The sequence below is a fragment of the Megascapheus bottae genome, chromosome 22, assembly GCF_031878675.1.
Source record: "Megascapheus bottae isolate mThoBot1 chromosome 22, mThoBot2.hap1, whole genome shotgun sequence".
NCBI lineage: Eukaryota > Metazoa > Chordata > Mammalia > Rodentia > Geomyidae > Megascapheus > Megascapheus bottae.
In genome coordinates this window covers 26,647,741-26,662,247 of record NC_143530.1, presented here as the reverse complement: position 1 = coordinate 26,662,247, position 14,507 = coordinate 26,647,741, and the positions used below count along the sequence as shown (strand labels likewise).

The window sequence follows — 14,507 nt, the reverse complement described above, 5'->3', positions numbered from 1 at the left end:
TAGGCTCCCGCTGTATGGGAGTGTAGGACCAAGCCCGAGCTGACAGCCTGCCTGAATAAAGCCTTGCTTTTGCATTTCGGAACGTCTGACTCTTGGTGGTCTCTTGGTGGTTTGGATCTTAAATATCTCCCAAAGACATAATGCTGGAGGTTTTGTCGCTACTGGGAGGCACTGGAACCATTAGGAGGTGGAGACTGGTGGGAGGAAGTTAGGTTGTGAGGAGGCATGGTTGGAAGAGTATTATGAGACTTTTTGTTTGTTTGCCAGTCCTGGGCTTGAGCTCAGGGCCTGAGCACTGCCTTTGGAGTTTGTCAAGGCCAGGGCTCTACCACTTGAGCCTCAGCACCACTTCTGGCTTTTTTCTATGTATGTGGTATCAAGGAATCAAACCTGGGTCTTTGTGCATGCTAGGCAAGCACCCTATCACTAGGCCAAACTCCCATGCCCTGGAAGAGTATTCTGAAGGCCCTGCCCCATCTTTTCTTTCTCCTTACTACCATGCCATCCTGAGGTGAACACAGTTCTATACACCATGATGTTCTGCCTCGGGAGGGCTCCTGAAACAGTGCAACCAACCTACCACGGACTGAAACTATGAGCCAAAACAAACCTTTCCACCTGTTCAGTTCTTTATCCCAGTTCCTTGATACAATGATGGTAAACAGACCACCATAGTTATATTGGGATAAACAGCTTTAAAACAGCTCTTAAGTAAACACAGCACACTTGACAGAGGGAGTTAAAGTGTCAGGTTGAAGGAGGCAGTCTCAGCTTTGAAAGGGAAGCAATCCTCTCAGTAGTGGTATTGAGAGAAACAGCATGAGCTATGCTGTGACTCACTGAAATTCTCATCTGGCAATTTGAAGTTTTCTAGAAGCCAAATTAAAGAAAACAAACCATGTTAAATTAGGAATATAATTTAATGTGTGATCAATAATACAATGTGTGATCAAACTTATGTGATTAGTGCTATTATTTTCATGTGTGATCAATACAAACGTTTGTGGGCTTTTTTTGTGTGTTAAGCTATTTGACAATTGCTCTCTATTTTATGCTTTACAACGTGTCTCACTTTAGAGCAGGCGCACATGCCACGTGGCTGACACTTTGGAAGTGTAGTTCTGAGGGCTCTGCCTTCGTAAGTCGCTTCCTCAAGGGATTCTTCTTCAAACTCGCCCTGATCCTACGCGGTGGCTTCCTGGCACTGCTGGTACTCAGATACCAGGTCATTGATGTTGCTCTCAGCCTCGGTGAACTCCATCTCGTCCATGCCCTCGCCGGTGAAGAAACGCCTTGCGCCGGAACATGGCTGAGAACTGCTCTGAGATGCGCTTGAACGGCCTCAATGGTGGTGTTGTTGCCTATTAAGGTGGCTGATATCTCGAGGCCAGGAGGGGGGATGTTGCACACGGCCGTCATCACGTTGTTGGGGAGCCATTCTGCAAAGTAGCTGCTGTTCTTGTTCTGCATGTGGAGCATCTGCTCGTCCACCTCCCTCATGGACATGCGGCCCAGGGAGATGGCAGCAGCTGTCAGGTAGCGGCCGTGGCGCGGGTCACATGCGGCCATCATGTTCTTGGAGTCAAACATCTGCTGGGTGAGCTCGGGCACCGTGAGGGCCCGGTACTGCTGGCTGCCCCGGCTGGTCAGGGGGGCGAAGCCTGGCATGAAGAAGTGCAGGCGGGGGAAGGGCACCATGTTCACGGCCAGCTTGCGCAGGTCAGCGTTGAGCTGGCCTGGGAAGCGCAGGCAGGTGGTGACCCCGCTCATGGTGGCTGACACCAGGTGGTTGAGGTCCCCGTAGGTGGGGTGGGCAGCTTCAGGGTGCAGAAGCAGATGTTGTGCAGGGCCTCGTTGTCGAAGCAGAAGGTCTCATTTGCATTTTCTAACAACTGGTGCATAGAGAGCATGGCGTTGTAGGGCTCCACCACTGTGTCCGACACCTTGGGCGAGGGCATGACACTGAAGGTGTTCATGATGCGGTCTGGGTACTCTTCTCGGATCTTGTTGAGAATCAGGGTTCCCATGCCTGAGCCAGTGCCACCTCCCAGGGAGTGGGCCAGCTGGAAGCCCTGGAGACAGTCACAGCTTTCAGACTCCCTCCTTACCACGTCCAGGACAGAGTCCACCAGTTCAGCTCCCTCTGTGTAGTGGCCCTTGGCCCAGTTATTGCTTGTCCCTCTTTGGCCTGTCAGACATAAGAGATTATAAGACACAGACTCCAGGTATAATGACTTTGCCATTTGCATCATGAAGAGAACAGGACTCTGAGCAAACCTTAGCTATTAAACTGGTTAAATGTTTTCAATATATCCAGGACCCCCCCAAAATCACTGAAGTTCTAAAGAAAGTAAAAAACAATGTTGAGGAAGATACATTTTAACCCAAAGCAAGTACTTCTAGTAAAGAACAGAGCATTTCTCAGTACCAGGAAGGTAGTTAATGACACAGGACTACAATGTGATTTGAGCTGTCTGAGTGGCCAGGGGCATGACTCCCAGGGACTGGAATGGGTGGGTTTGGTGAGGACTATGCCTATGTGAATAAAGGCTCAGAGTGGCACTGGGGAGTGCCTAGAAACTAGGAAGGAGGGTGTCAGTCAGTCAACCATCTCCCAAAGATCATGCCAACATACCGAATGTATACCGAATACAAAGTTGTCTGGCCTGAAGATCTTGCCAAATGGTCCCGATCTCAAGGAGTCTAGGGGGCCTGGCTCTAGGTCCACCAAAATGGCCCAAGGAACATATTTATTGCCTGTGGGAACAAGAGTTGACTTCGGCCTCTGGTTGGCAAGCTTACGTGGCTGTCAGTATTCATTACAGAAATTGCAGCATTTGAGATGTGGCGATGGAGAACAGATATACTGAGTGTGGACCACCACGCAAGAAGCTTCATCAACTGCAAGAATGTTTGTGATTGTATGTTCAATTAATATGCATTCCTTGTGCTTTGGGCATGGTGGCTGAAACCTCAGCTACTCAGGGGGCAAAGATGAGCATCAGGGTTTGAGCCTAATTGGGGCAAAACAAATATGGCAAGAACCTTTCTCAAAAGTGAGCCACATGAGGAGACAAAATTATCCTTCAGAAGTCAGTAGCCTTCTTGTACACCAACAATACACAAACAGAAGGCCAAATCAAGAAAATGATCCCATTCGCAATAGCCCCCAAAAGAATAAAATACTTAGGAATATACTTAACCAAAGATGAAAAGGAATTATTCAATGAAAACTATAAAAGCCCAACAAGAGAAATTAAAGAGGACACTAGGAAATGGAAAGACATCCCATGCTCATGGCTAGGGAGAACAAACATAGTGAAAATGTCTATACTGCCAAAATTGAGATACAAATTCAATGCAATCCCCATCAAAATCCCAAAAACATTCTTTACTGAAATAGAAAATATAATCCAAAGATTCATATGGAACAAGAAAAGACCTAGAATAGCCAAAACAATTATAGGAAAAAAGAGCAGGTGGTATTACAATATCAGACTTCAAACTCTACTATAGAGCCATAATAACAAAACCACTTGGTATTGGCACAAAAACAGACCAGAAGATCAGTAGAACAGAATAGAAGACCCAGAAATAGAACCACATACCTATAGGCAACTTGTATTTGACAAAGGAGCCAAAGATATACAGTGGAACAAACACAGTCTATTCAATTATTGGTGCTGGCAAAACTGGGCAGCCACAGGCAGAAAACTAAAAATTGACCCTAGCCTCTCACCATGCACAAAAATTAACTCAAAATGGACCAAAGACCTCAACGTCAGACCGGAAACCTTGAAACTGCTACATGATAGAGTTGGAGAGACACTGGAACTCATAGGCACAGGCAAAACTTTCCTGAACAGAATCACAGGGTCACAACAGATTGGAGAGAGACTCAATAAATGGGACTACCTAAAAATAAAAAGTTTCTGTACAGATAAAAACATAATCGCAAAAGTAGAGAGACAGCCAACCAACTGGGAAAAGATATTCACCAACAATACATCTGACAAATGCTTAATATCCAGTATCTACAGGGAACTTAAGAAACAAATCCCCCCCAAACCCAACAAACCATTCACTAAATGGGTAAGGGAACTACAGAGAAACTTATCAGAAGAAGAGATTAAAATGGCAGAAAAGCATATGAGAAAATGCTCATCGTCTATGGTCATAAAGGAAATGCAAATAAAAACAACCCTAAGATACCACCTTACCCCAACAAGAATGGCCATGATTTTGAACTCAGACAATGACAGTTGCTGGTGGGGTTGTGGAAAAAAAGGAACCCTACCACACTGCTGGTGGGATTGTAAGCTAGTCCAGCCACTCTGGAAAGCAGTGTGGAGATTCCTTAAAGAACTGAAAATTGACCTTCCCTATGATCCCGCCATACCGCTCCTGGGCATCTATCCTAAACATCATAACCCAAGATATGATAAGGACACCTGCTCAGCTATGTTCATCTCTGCACTATTCACAATAGCCAGGTGATGGAAACAATCCAGTCACCCTACTGCAAATGAATGGATACAGAAAATGTGGTATATATAAACAATTGAATTCTACATAGCCAACAGACAAGATAAAATAATGGCATTCACAGGGAAGTGGATGAATCTAGAGCAAATCATGTTGAGTGAGACAAGTCAAGACCTAAGGAACAAAAGGCACGTGGTATCCTTAATATGTGGCTATTAAATCCAAAGAGTACAAGAGCGAGGACTCAACTCAGTATTTTCATACCCAATGCTATGGACATGGTGATGGAAATCTAAACATAACTATATGGACATAAAAACCTATGACTCTATAGACATGTTTTATTTCATAAATTAATGTTTCTAGGGCAAACAAACCTTAGCCTAATTTGGATTAAGTTCTAAAAACTAAGTCCCAGTGATTGTATATGAAGATTCCCTTCTTGAACACTTGTTTGTTAAACATGTCATTTGAAATATGATGTAAAAATCAATGTTAATAAATTATTTAATAAAAGAAAGAAAGAAGGGAGCCACATGGGGCTGGGAATTTGGCCTAGTAGTAGAGTGCTTGCCTAGCATGCATGAAGACCCGGGTTTGACTCCTGGGTACCACATACATAGAAAAAAGCCAGAAGTGGTGCTGAGGCTCAAGTGGTAGAGCTTTAGCCGAGAAAGCCCAAGGACAGTGCTCAAGCCCTGAGCTCAAGCCCAGGACTGGCAAAAAAAAAAAAAAAAAGTGAGCCACATGTGAAGAGGCACACCTATACCCAATTCTGGCTAGTCAGGAATGGAGGTATGGGGAATTCAGGTGCAAGGCTTTCCTGGGGCAAATCACAAGCATGGAGCGACTCAAATGATTCCAATGCTAGCTTTAGAAGCTGGAAGACCCAAGTTCAAACCATAGTACCACCCTTAGAAAGGCTGCAACCCCTTCCTTGTCATTTGTATTCTCATAGGAACCATTTTTTCTGCCATAGTATAAAAAGCCGATTGAAGCTACTCACCAGCTGCCTCGTTGTAATACACCTTGATTCTCTGCAGCTTCAGGTTGCTAGTTCCATGGTAGCTGCCACTGCAATCAATTCCATGTTCATTGTTCAGAATTTCCCAAAACTGAGATGGAAGACGAATTGTATTATGGCATAGACTGCTAACTGTCTATAAACATTAATGCATTTTAATGTAACTATAAGAAACCCATGTCCTGTTAAACATTTTTGTAAAAAAATACATTTTCTAAAATTAAAATGGTAATATTTTAGTTTTGTTAATCTCTTTGCTATCTGGCTGAATAGAAGACATCTGGGTTCTCCTATGTGCATTCCATCTTTTTTTTTTTTTTGCCAGTCCTGGGCTTGAGCTCAGGGCCTGAGCACTGTCCTTGGACTTTCTCAAGGCTAGAGCTCTACTACTTGAGCCTCAGCACCACTTCTGGCTTTTTTCTATGTATGTGGTACCAAGGAATCGAACCCAGGTCTTCATGCATGCTCGGCAAGCACTTTAACCACTAGGCCAAACTCCCGGCCCTGTGCATTCCATCTTATGCGGCACTAAGTTCCACTTGTATTGAAGAGCGGTAGCTAAACTGAATGTAGCTAGACTGAATCCATCTTGTTAAAGCAGCCTCCATTCTATAAGAGTTAAGTTCTGAGAAATCCCCTAACTGCCTCTTCTCAGGAGAACTGCAAGTTGCCCATCAGATGTTTACTCAGAGAGCTAGCAAGGAAATTCAAAGGTAATCTCTAGGACTGCAGCTGTGTCCCACAGCTAGCAAGGATACCCAAAACTAAAGTTCTGTGGGAACCATAACATCAGAACCGAGAAGAAACTGGGGAATGTCTCTATGTAAAAGTTAACAAACATAAGGCTGTGAGAATAACAACTAAAATTCATTCGGTACTACAAAAGCTGTGCTAATTCTGTACTCGGGGCCTCCAAGCATCAATGATTTCTAAGGTGCAGAGGACTAAGCTCGAGCTTGCTAATAAATGGCTCTTTGTTGCTTGCTTTGGTCGTGGTCTCTGATGGTCTTTCAGGGGGATTGTGAACTTTAGGGACAACAGTATTCTATGTTGAGAACCTGGCCTCACATGGGACATGAAATTGGAAAAGCAGTCACTAGAAGACTCAGCTAGAAGTGTCTCCAGAACCCCTAGAGTCCTCAGAACCTAGACTGACCACCACTGAGCTAGGAAACACCCAGCTTAATGGAGCTGAGATGGGACATGAAAATTCAGAGAGATTTGCATTAAGGTAGAAGAACTGTTCTCAACTATCAGACACCCATTTGTTCTCCACCAGTGCCATGCTCACCTTACCACCCATCTGGTTTCCACACTGGCCTGCCTGCACGTACACAATCTCCCCCATGGTGCAGGGCTGTGGAGCGTTTGGGTCTGCTCTCCTCAGCAGTGGTAGGCACAGAAGCAAGCAGGTAGGGCTCAAGAGCAGTAATCTGAAACAGCAAGCTCAGCCCCCCATTTATCCTCCTGGTTCTTACAAGGGTGGAAGAGGTGGGGCTTACTTGATGGTGGGCGGGGCCAGTAGGAGCACAGGTGCTCCAACTCAGTCTCCCTACTGCTGGGTAATCAGAGTGCCCTATCAGTACACAGTGCCCTGGCATCCCACTTTCTGCTGTGAGTCCATGAGAATAGCTACTATACTGCCATCCCCTCTCACCCTGACTCACATGAGGGGCTGTATCCAGGCTCCAGGAAGCAAGAGGCGGAGCTTCCTCTAAACAAGATCCTTGTGCTCAAGACACCAAGAACAAGCCTGGCCTTCCATTTTGGAGTGGGGAGCCTAGAAGGGAAGGCACATTTTCAGTGGAATTTTCAGCTCTGATCTCAAGAACAAGAACAGCCTCTTAGATTCGATGACTGATCCTCTTAGATTCCATGACTGATCCTCTTTCCATTCTGGGCAAGTTAGAGGAATTAAAGGCCAAGTGGAGTGATTAGTGGAGGGGAGGAGTCCTTGCCATACGAACAGCTGCTCTGCATCATAGGGAAAGTAAAAGCCAGTCAAAGCAGGTGTCATCCCTTGGGCTAAGTCACCTCTTCACCAGCCCTATTTCAGGTAGCCAGATCTTTGGAAGCTTCTGAGCAGCAGGATGCCTGGTGACTCCTGGGTGGCACACAAGTGCTAAATTCTCTCCTCCTCTTCCTGCCCAGAATACTGGCTCTCTCAGATAGCTTGTCCAACTCATGGTATACCCAGAGACCCTCGGCTTAGCTTTCACTTTTACTTTGTCCCCACAGCCACTTGCAACTCCACATCTTAGCTTTTTACCATCAGCTGGAGCCTTCCAGAACCCCTCCAGAGACTTTGTGCTCTGGGTAATGCCGGTGATGGCAGTGTCCCATAAATTTTTCTGAAGGTAGTTCTTTGTCAGCCTTTGCTATTTCTTTCTTTTTTTTTTTTTGCCAGTCCTGGGCTTGAACTCAGTGCCTGAGCGCTCTCCTTGGGTTTTCTTAAGGTTAGAGCTCTACCACTGGAGTCATAGCACCATGTCCCGCTTTTCTTTAAATGTGGTACCAGGGTCTTTGTGCATGCTAGGCAAGCACTCTACCACTAGGTCAAACACCCGGCCTCAACCTTTGCTATTTCATTCAGGAGGGAATGAGGTCCTGTTCCAGCCACCTAGTATCTGCTCAGGGGTCAAGTATCAAACAAGGCAATCATACACAAAAAACTAAACATACACCTTCCGTACAACCAGCCACACCACTCCTAGGCAACAATACTCAGGTACTCCAGGTCATTGACATGAATTTGCAGATATAACTATATAACTATATATATATATACATATAGGTCTATGATAGGATATGTTTTATAGACAAATATTGATATATAGATATGTATCTATGACAAAGACTCAGCTTAATTTTAATTATGTTCTTAAATTTATGTTCCAGTGATTACATATAGATTTTTTTCTTGAATACTTGTTTGTAGAACATGACATTTGAAATATGATGTAAAAACTCAGTGTTAGGGCCCGTAGTTTGGCCTAGTGGAAGAGTGCTTGCCTAGCATGCATGAAGACCCAGGTTCGATTCCTCAGTACCATATACATAGAAAAATGCTGGAAGTGGTGCTGAGGCTCAAGTGGTAGAGCTCTAGCCTTGAGAAAGTCCAAGGACAGTGCTCAGGCCTTGAGCTCAAGCCCAGGACTAGCAAAAAAACACAATAAAAACTCTGTTAATAACTTTAATTTAAAAAACGATACATACCTACATTCTCTCCCAGAGATTCACAGCTAAATCGAAAAATAAGGAAATGGTAAACAAACAAACAAACAAAAATGATGTGGCAAAGGCAGAAATGAGTGGAGCAAGAGGAGGAATGGTTTCCAGGCTGTGGAGAGACAGGACATGAATAGATGAACCTGAGCAGGGTGGGAGAGGTGTCACCAAAGGTTAGAGCAATGGGAATCTCCATTCAGCTATGAAGCAGAGTACAGTACCTAGTAGTGGATGAAGAAAGGGGAGGGAAGAAAAGACAGAGGAACTGAAGTACTAGTGACCAGATTTTCATGACTGATGTTTATGAATCTGTGAGCCTCTTCCCTGAGTTGTTTTCTCATGGGAGCCATGGTTTCAACACCCCATATTGACCCAGGGACTGCAATTGAACTAGGTGATAGGACCAAATGGAGGAGGGCAGGATTTTGAATGGCACAGGATCTCAGCTCATTAAAGATGGCAAGGTGTACCCCTTCTTCTTCTGGATCTTGAGCTTCCATAACTCTGCTAAGTGGTCAGGCTCTCAGATTCACCAATTTATTAATCATGTGTTTATTTTATCCCTTTGATGTTCTATTTCTCTTCTCAAGATTGTGGAAGAAATCAAGAATTTTCATAGTTGTCACAATGATTAGTAGCAGTTCTTTGTGACAATTTCTAGGGAAATGTGAACAGTTTTTCCTGGTGTTTTTCTTTTCTCCCTACTAGTCCTTAAAAATCTTCTCAGCTAATGTATGATTTAGTATCCTGGAGTGGAATTGCACATAATTCTTAAAATCTACAGTGACTGACCCAGCATTTGATACTGATGTTGATCATATAATTTTGGGAAGAACTGAATTTGACATACAAAATATCAGAACAGACAGGAAGATTGTATAAGACACTTGTTTATTTTACATTCTCTGAAAATCTTCCCCGACAAAACCCAAGAAATTGAGTGAGTATATAACGGAAGTTCATGGCATGAGATGAAAGAAAATAATTTTTCTTAAGTATTAGTTCATGATTTATTATACATTATTTTAACCAAGTGTACTCAACAAAAAAGAAAAAAAAATGACAGTCAAATAGAAAGGATAAAAACAAGTATTCTATCCCTTATGGATCACAGTTGTGTTTAAGTTGTGAGAGTGGCTGTATTTTCCTTGCCCTTTCTTTTAGAAAAATCTCCCTCACACATAAAATAGACACCCAAAGAGATAAGAATGAATGAGCTTAATTGAAGTGATAATGCGTTATTAATAAAATTCCACATATGTGGGAAGGTGACAGGTTTTAAGCAAAAGTTCAGCAGTATTATGGGAAAAATGAATCAAGCATCTGCAGTACAGAGCTAAACTCTTAAGCACCATGAATATGTGTTGTGGCGTTTTATCCATGAAGGACTTCTAAGAATCATATAGTTGAGATAACAAGGGTCTGGTAGACCGCTTCTTTCCATTTCAAGACTCAATTCGTTTCTTTTTTTTGGGGGGGGGGTGGTCGTGGGGTTTGAACTCTGGGCCTGGGTGCTGTCCCTGAGCTCTACAGCTCAAGGCTATTCCTCTACTCCTTGATCCAGTGCCACTTCCAGTTTTCTGGTGGTTAATTGGAGATAAAAGTCCCATGGACTTTAGTGCCCAGGCTGGCTCTGAACCAGATCTTCCTGAGTACCTAGGATTATAGGCATGAGCCACAACACCTGGCTTGTTTGTCTTTTTTTTTAAATTGGTCTGCATCATTAAAAGATCTTTTTTATACTTTTGCTGAAAGTAGGTTTCTGGTTATAGACTTCTCATTCTCCAAATCCAAAATGCATGAAATATGTCTGAAGACAGAAAAGTTCAGTGGACAGAGTTCTGAACATTCTAGGCAGCAGAACCTCAGTGGGTTAGCTCCTAAGAGAGGAAGGTGCTTCATGTGTTCAAAGCTCCTGAAGGGGTAGTTCTAGTTAACCTGTAACAAGCAGGTCAGAAGGTCTCGTCTAGAACAATGATAGAGTGCCATCGCCAGCTTTCCCACTGTGGCTCCCTTATTGCCTTCTCTCATCAGCCATTTCTGGATCATCTGGTAGACTTTTTCTCTTAGTCCATCTCGCTCATAGTCATGGTCAATTTCATCAATCTGAGACTCAGAGAAGCCCAGCTTCCGCGCACAGCTTTTCCACTGCTTTCCCAGGTGGGCCCTGATTGGATTCAGGTGCTCATCAGTCAGAGTTGTAGTATCATCTGCCAAATGGAAAAGAGAAAGCAGCTGTGAGCCACTCCAACACTCACACTTCCGGATTGTGGAAAAAGCCAAGGTAAAGGGAAGAACATTAGGAGGTAATTAAACAGATAACCCCTAATTCTGAAGTTCTTTACTCATGGGAAGACACGACTTGCCTGTCAGCCTGTAAGAAGTCTATGTGTGACTTCAACTATACCACCCCCTTCTTCCTGGCAGGTACAACAGAACCTAGATGATGATTTGTTTTTGGTGATTAAAACCCCTCAGAAGCTACTATGCTGTGTTCTCTGCAACCCTAGCTAGCAGGACAGTTTGTTTGACACTTTTTTTAATGCCATTTGAGTCACAGTCCCACTTACGGTTTTGTGGTGATTAAGGAGAGCTAAGATTCTCATGGACTTTCTTGCCTGCTAGCTTCAAATCAAGATTCTCCTGCCTCAGCCTTTTGAGAAGCTAGGATTACAGGCATGAGCCATGAGTGCCCAGCTACAGTAATCCCTTTGATGTGAACCTGAGGAAATATTTCTCCCAAGTCTGAATAGTAACACTTATGCTGATGAAAGTGGAAAACCTTTACAGAATTTCCTATGTGCCAGGTAGTGTTCTAAGACTTAACACATAGTGAATTACTCAATTTTAGCAGTAAAATCATAAATTGAACTCAGGGATTCTCCCAATATTAGATGTTTTCCCCATGTTTTTAATAATAAATTACAAATGGATTATGGAAAGACACTGAGGAAACATGGAATAGATTTCAGTCAGAAAGCTATCACAAGAAAACATTTAACATTCCATTCCCTTGAACAAGATTAAAGCTGCCAGATGTTGGGTCTGCTATTTACATTTTTTTCTTCATGCTTAGGATTCAAACTGAGCACTATGCATGCTAGGCAAGTACTCTACTACTGATTTGCCCCCACACCCTCCACCAGCCCCAAATTGTTTCCTTATAAAAATCATCTTACCAAAGATTGCTTGGTACTTGGAATCTATCTCTTCTTTATAGTCTGTAACTGTGCTCTCTAGAAATTGTGAACTCATACCACCAATCTCCATATAATTACTGCTTCCAATCTGAATGCCACTGCTGTTGTATATTGTATAGTTTATGGGCTCATCTGAATAGAGAGAAACATATAAGTAAGTACAGGATCAAACCAATAGAAAAACTGTAGGATGGTTAAGGAGCAGGACTTGATTCCAAATATTAAAGTGAAATGAATGAATACTTTTCTCCTTTAAAATGTGGCTACCTGGGGCCAGGAGTTTGGCCTAGTGGTAGAGTGCTTGCCTAGCATGCACAAAGACCCAGGTTTGATTCCTTAGTACCACATATACACAGAAAAAGCTGGAAATGGTGCTGTGGCTCAAATGGTAGAGCTCTAGCCTTGAGAAAGCCCATGGAAAGTGCTCACACCCTGAGATCAAGTCCCAAGACCGACAAAAAAATGCGTCTATTTTATACTATTAAGATGACCACTAGAAGAAAAAGTGTTGGCAAAAATGTGGAGAGAACAGACCTTGTACGTAGCTGGTGGAGTGTAGGTAGTGTAGGCATAGAGGAAACAGTGTGGAATTTCCCAAACAGTAAAAAAATTGATTACCATGTGATTCCATAATCCTTATTCTCAGTTTTTTAAGACTATGTTCCTAGAAGCATTATTCCCAACAGCCAAAAGGTAGAAGCAACCAATGCCTGCCAACATATGAGTATAAAAACAAAATGTGCCAAATGAATAGAAATTGTGTATGTGTGTGACAGAAACTCCAGCCCAATATCGAACTCTTGATCTTACAGCCTTACTCTCCTTGGTGCTGGAATTACAGATGTGTGCCACCATATCCACAATGTACCAGAATCTTATTGTATGATAAAGTAAATCTTGAACCCAGAAGACATTGGCTAGATGAACTATTAAAGGACAAACCCTCTGACTCCACTCACATTAAGATACTTAATCAAATCAGAGATAGATATGGAATGGTGGTTATTGAGACTGGGGAGAAGGGTGATGGGGATTTATTGTTTAATGGGGGAATAATTTCAATTTGAGAGGATGAAATGTTCTTGACATAGACAGTGGTGACCAGTGCACAACCATGTGAATGTTCTCTATGCCCCTGGATTACACAAATCAAAAAAATTCACATGGTAGATTTTTGTTATAGTATTCTACAAGAATTTTAAAAATAATGTGAACTGAGTACTGGGGCTCACACCTGGAGTCCTACCTATTCAGGAGGCTGAGATCTGAGGGTCACAGTGCGAAGCCAGCAAAGGTAGAAAAAATTTGTGAGACTCCTGTCTCCAATTAACCACCAGAAAGCTAGAAGTGGAGCTGTAGCACAAGTGGTAGAAAGCCTGAGTGCAAAAATATAAGCAAGAGCACTAGGCCCTGAGTCCAAGCCCTAGTACTGGCACACAAAATACATTTAAAAAATATGTGGCCTAGTATGGTTGCACATGCCAACACTGTGAAGACTGAAGCTTGAGGATCAGGAATTGAAGTTAACTCTAGGCTGTGTACTGATTACATCTCAAACAATGAACAACAAAAAAACGCAGCTGCCAGTAAGGCAGGAAAAAGATGAACCAAGGAAACAAAGCTTGGTCTACTCAAGTAACTGCTAACACCCCTCCATATAAAACTTGTATAACACTCAACCTCTGAGGCACACATTAGTCTGTATTAGTATGGAGCCACACTGATCTCTTTTGATGCTCTTCCTTCTACCATCTTCTCCCTCTCTCCAGTTTAAAGCCTGGGGCCATGATTTTCCAGCAGATCCAACATAGCATGGTCCTCCTTTGCCCCATCTTTTCTCTCCGCCTAATCTGCTAGTCTCCCAGTTCTCAAGAGAGGACCAGGTGAAATCCCCTCCTTCCACGTGCCTGCACGGAAGTCTGAGTCTTTGACTCCTTCCTCTGCCGTCAGCTGCCATGCATCCCCACCAGTGTGTGCATCTCAGGAGGGAAGACACCGTGCCCACTCATTTTTCCTAGTCCTCACCCAAGCTCAGGGTTCAGCGTAGGCTATGTACTGGGCCACCCATGCATGTGTCAAATGTGTTGCATTAAAGGACATTTAGCAGATTTTTGAGGGGTGCAGAGGGATAAAAGTGAAATGGAGTAAATCAGCTCAGGAGGCATCTCTGGCCCTAAAGAACAGCCCAGTGGAAGTAGATGCCACAGTGGCTTGTTCATTTTCCTCTTTGAAGCCAAGGAAATGAAGGGCTCTACTGACATGTGCAAAGAATGTATGGTACACACACCCAGTAGCTGAATGCTGTTTTGGGTGATCCATGGAGCCACCAAAAACAAGGTCCTGAGCTCCTAGGAAAACAACCCCAGCTTCAGTCTCTCAAGTGTCATCTGCTCTAAAGGTTTCAACTTCTGTAAATGATCTTCTACAACTACGATGACAGCATCAGCTACTATTTATTGAGCTGCTTTACTAATTTAATCCTCCTAACTCACTGTCCTAGGCTTATGCAGACTCTGTTAATTAGGCTGTGTCAACCACTGGATCACAGGAGGTTAAGTCCAGACAGCACT

The 14,507-nt window shown here is 43.3% G+C and overlaps 1 protein-coding gene and 1 pseudogene across 3 annotated transcripts in view; both read right to left on the bottom strand.

The window, feature by feature from the left end:
* Positions 1-1,183: 1,183 nt before the first annotated feature.
* Positions 1,184-6,857, bottom strand: LOC150048404 (tubulin beta-1 chain-like; annotated as a pseudogene).
* Positions 6,858-9,609: 2,752 nt separating this feature from the next.
* Positions 9,610-14,507, bottom strand: part of Ripk1 (receptor interacting serine/threonine kinase 1) — a 40,677-nt gene continuing 35,779 nt past the window's right edge. For all 3 annotated transcript variants that reach the window (XM_090356386.1, XM_090356385.1, XM_090356387.1), the window contains 2 exons: positions 11,917-12,069; positions 9,610-10,947 (listed from right to left, as the gene is read on the bottom strand). In XM_090356386.1, the coding sequence (XP_090212512.1) occupies positions 10,667-10,947; positions 11,917-12,069 (434 nt within the window). In that variant the 3' untranslated portion in view covers positions 9,610-10,666. The remainder of the gene's footprint in view (positions 10,948-11,916; positions 12,070-14,507) is intronic.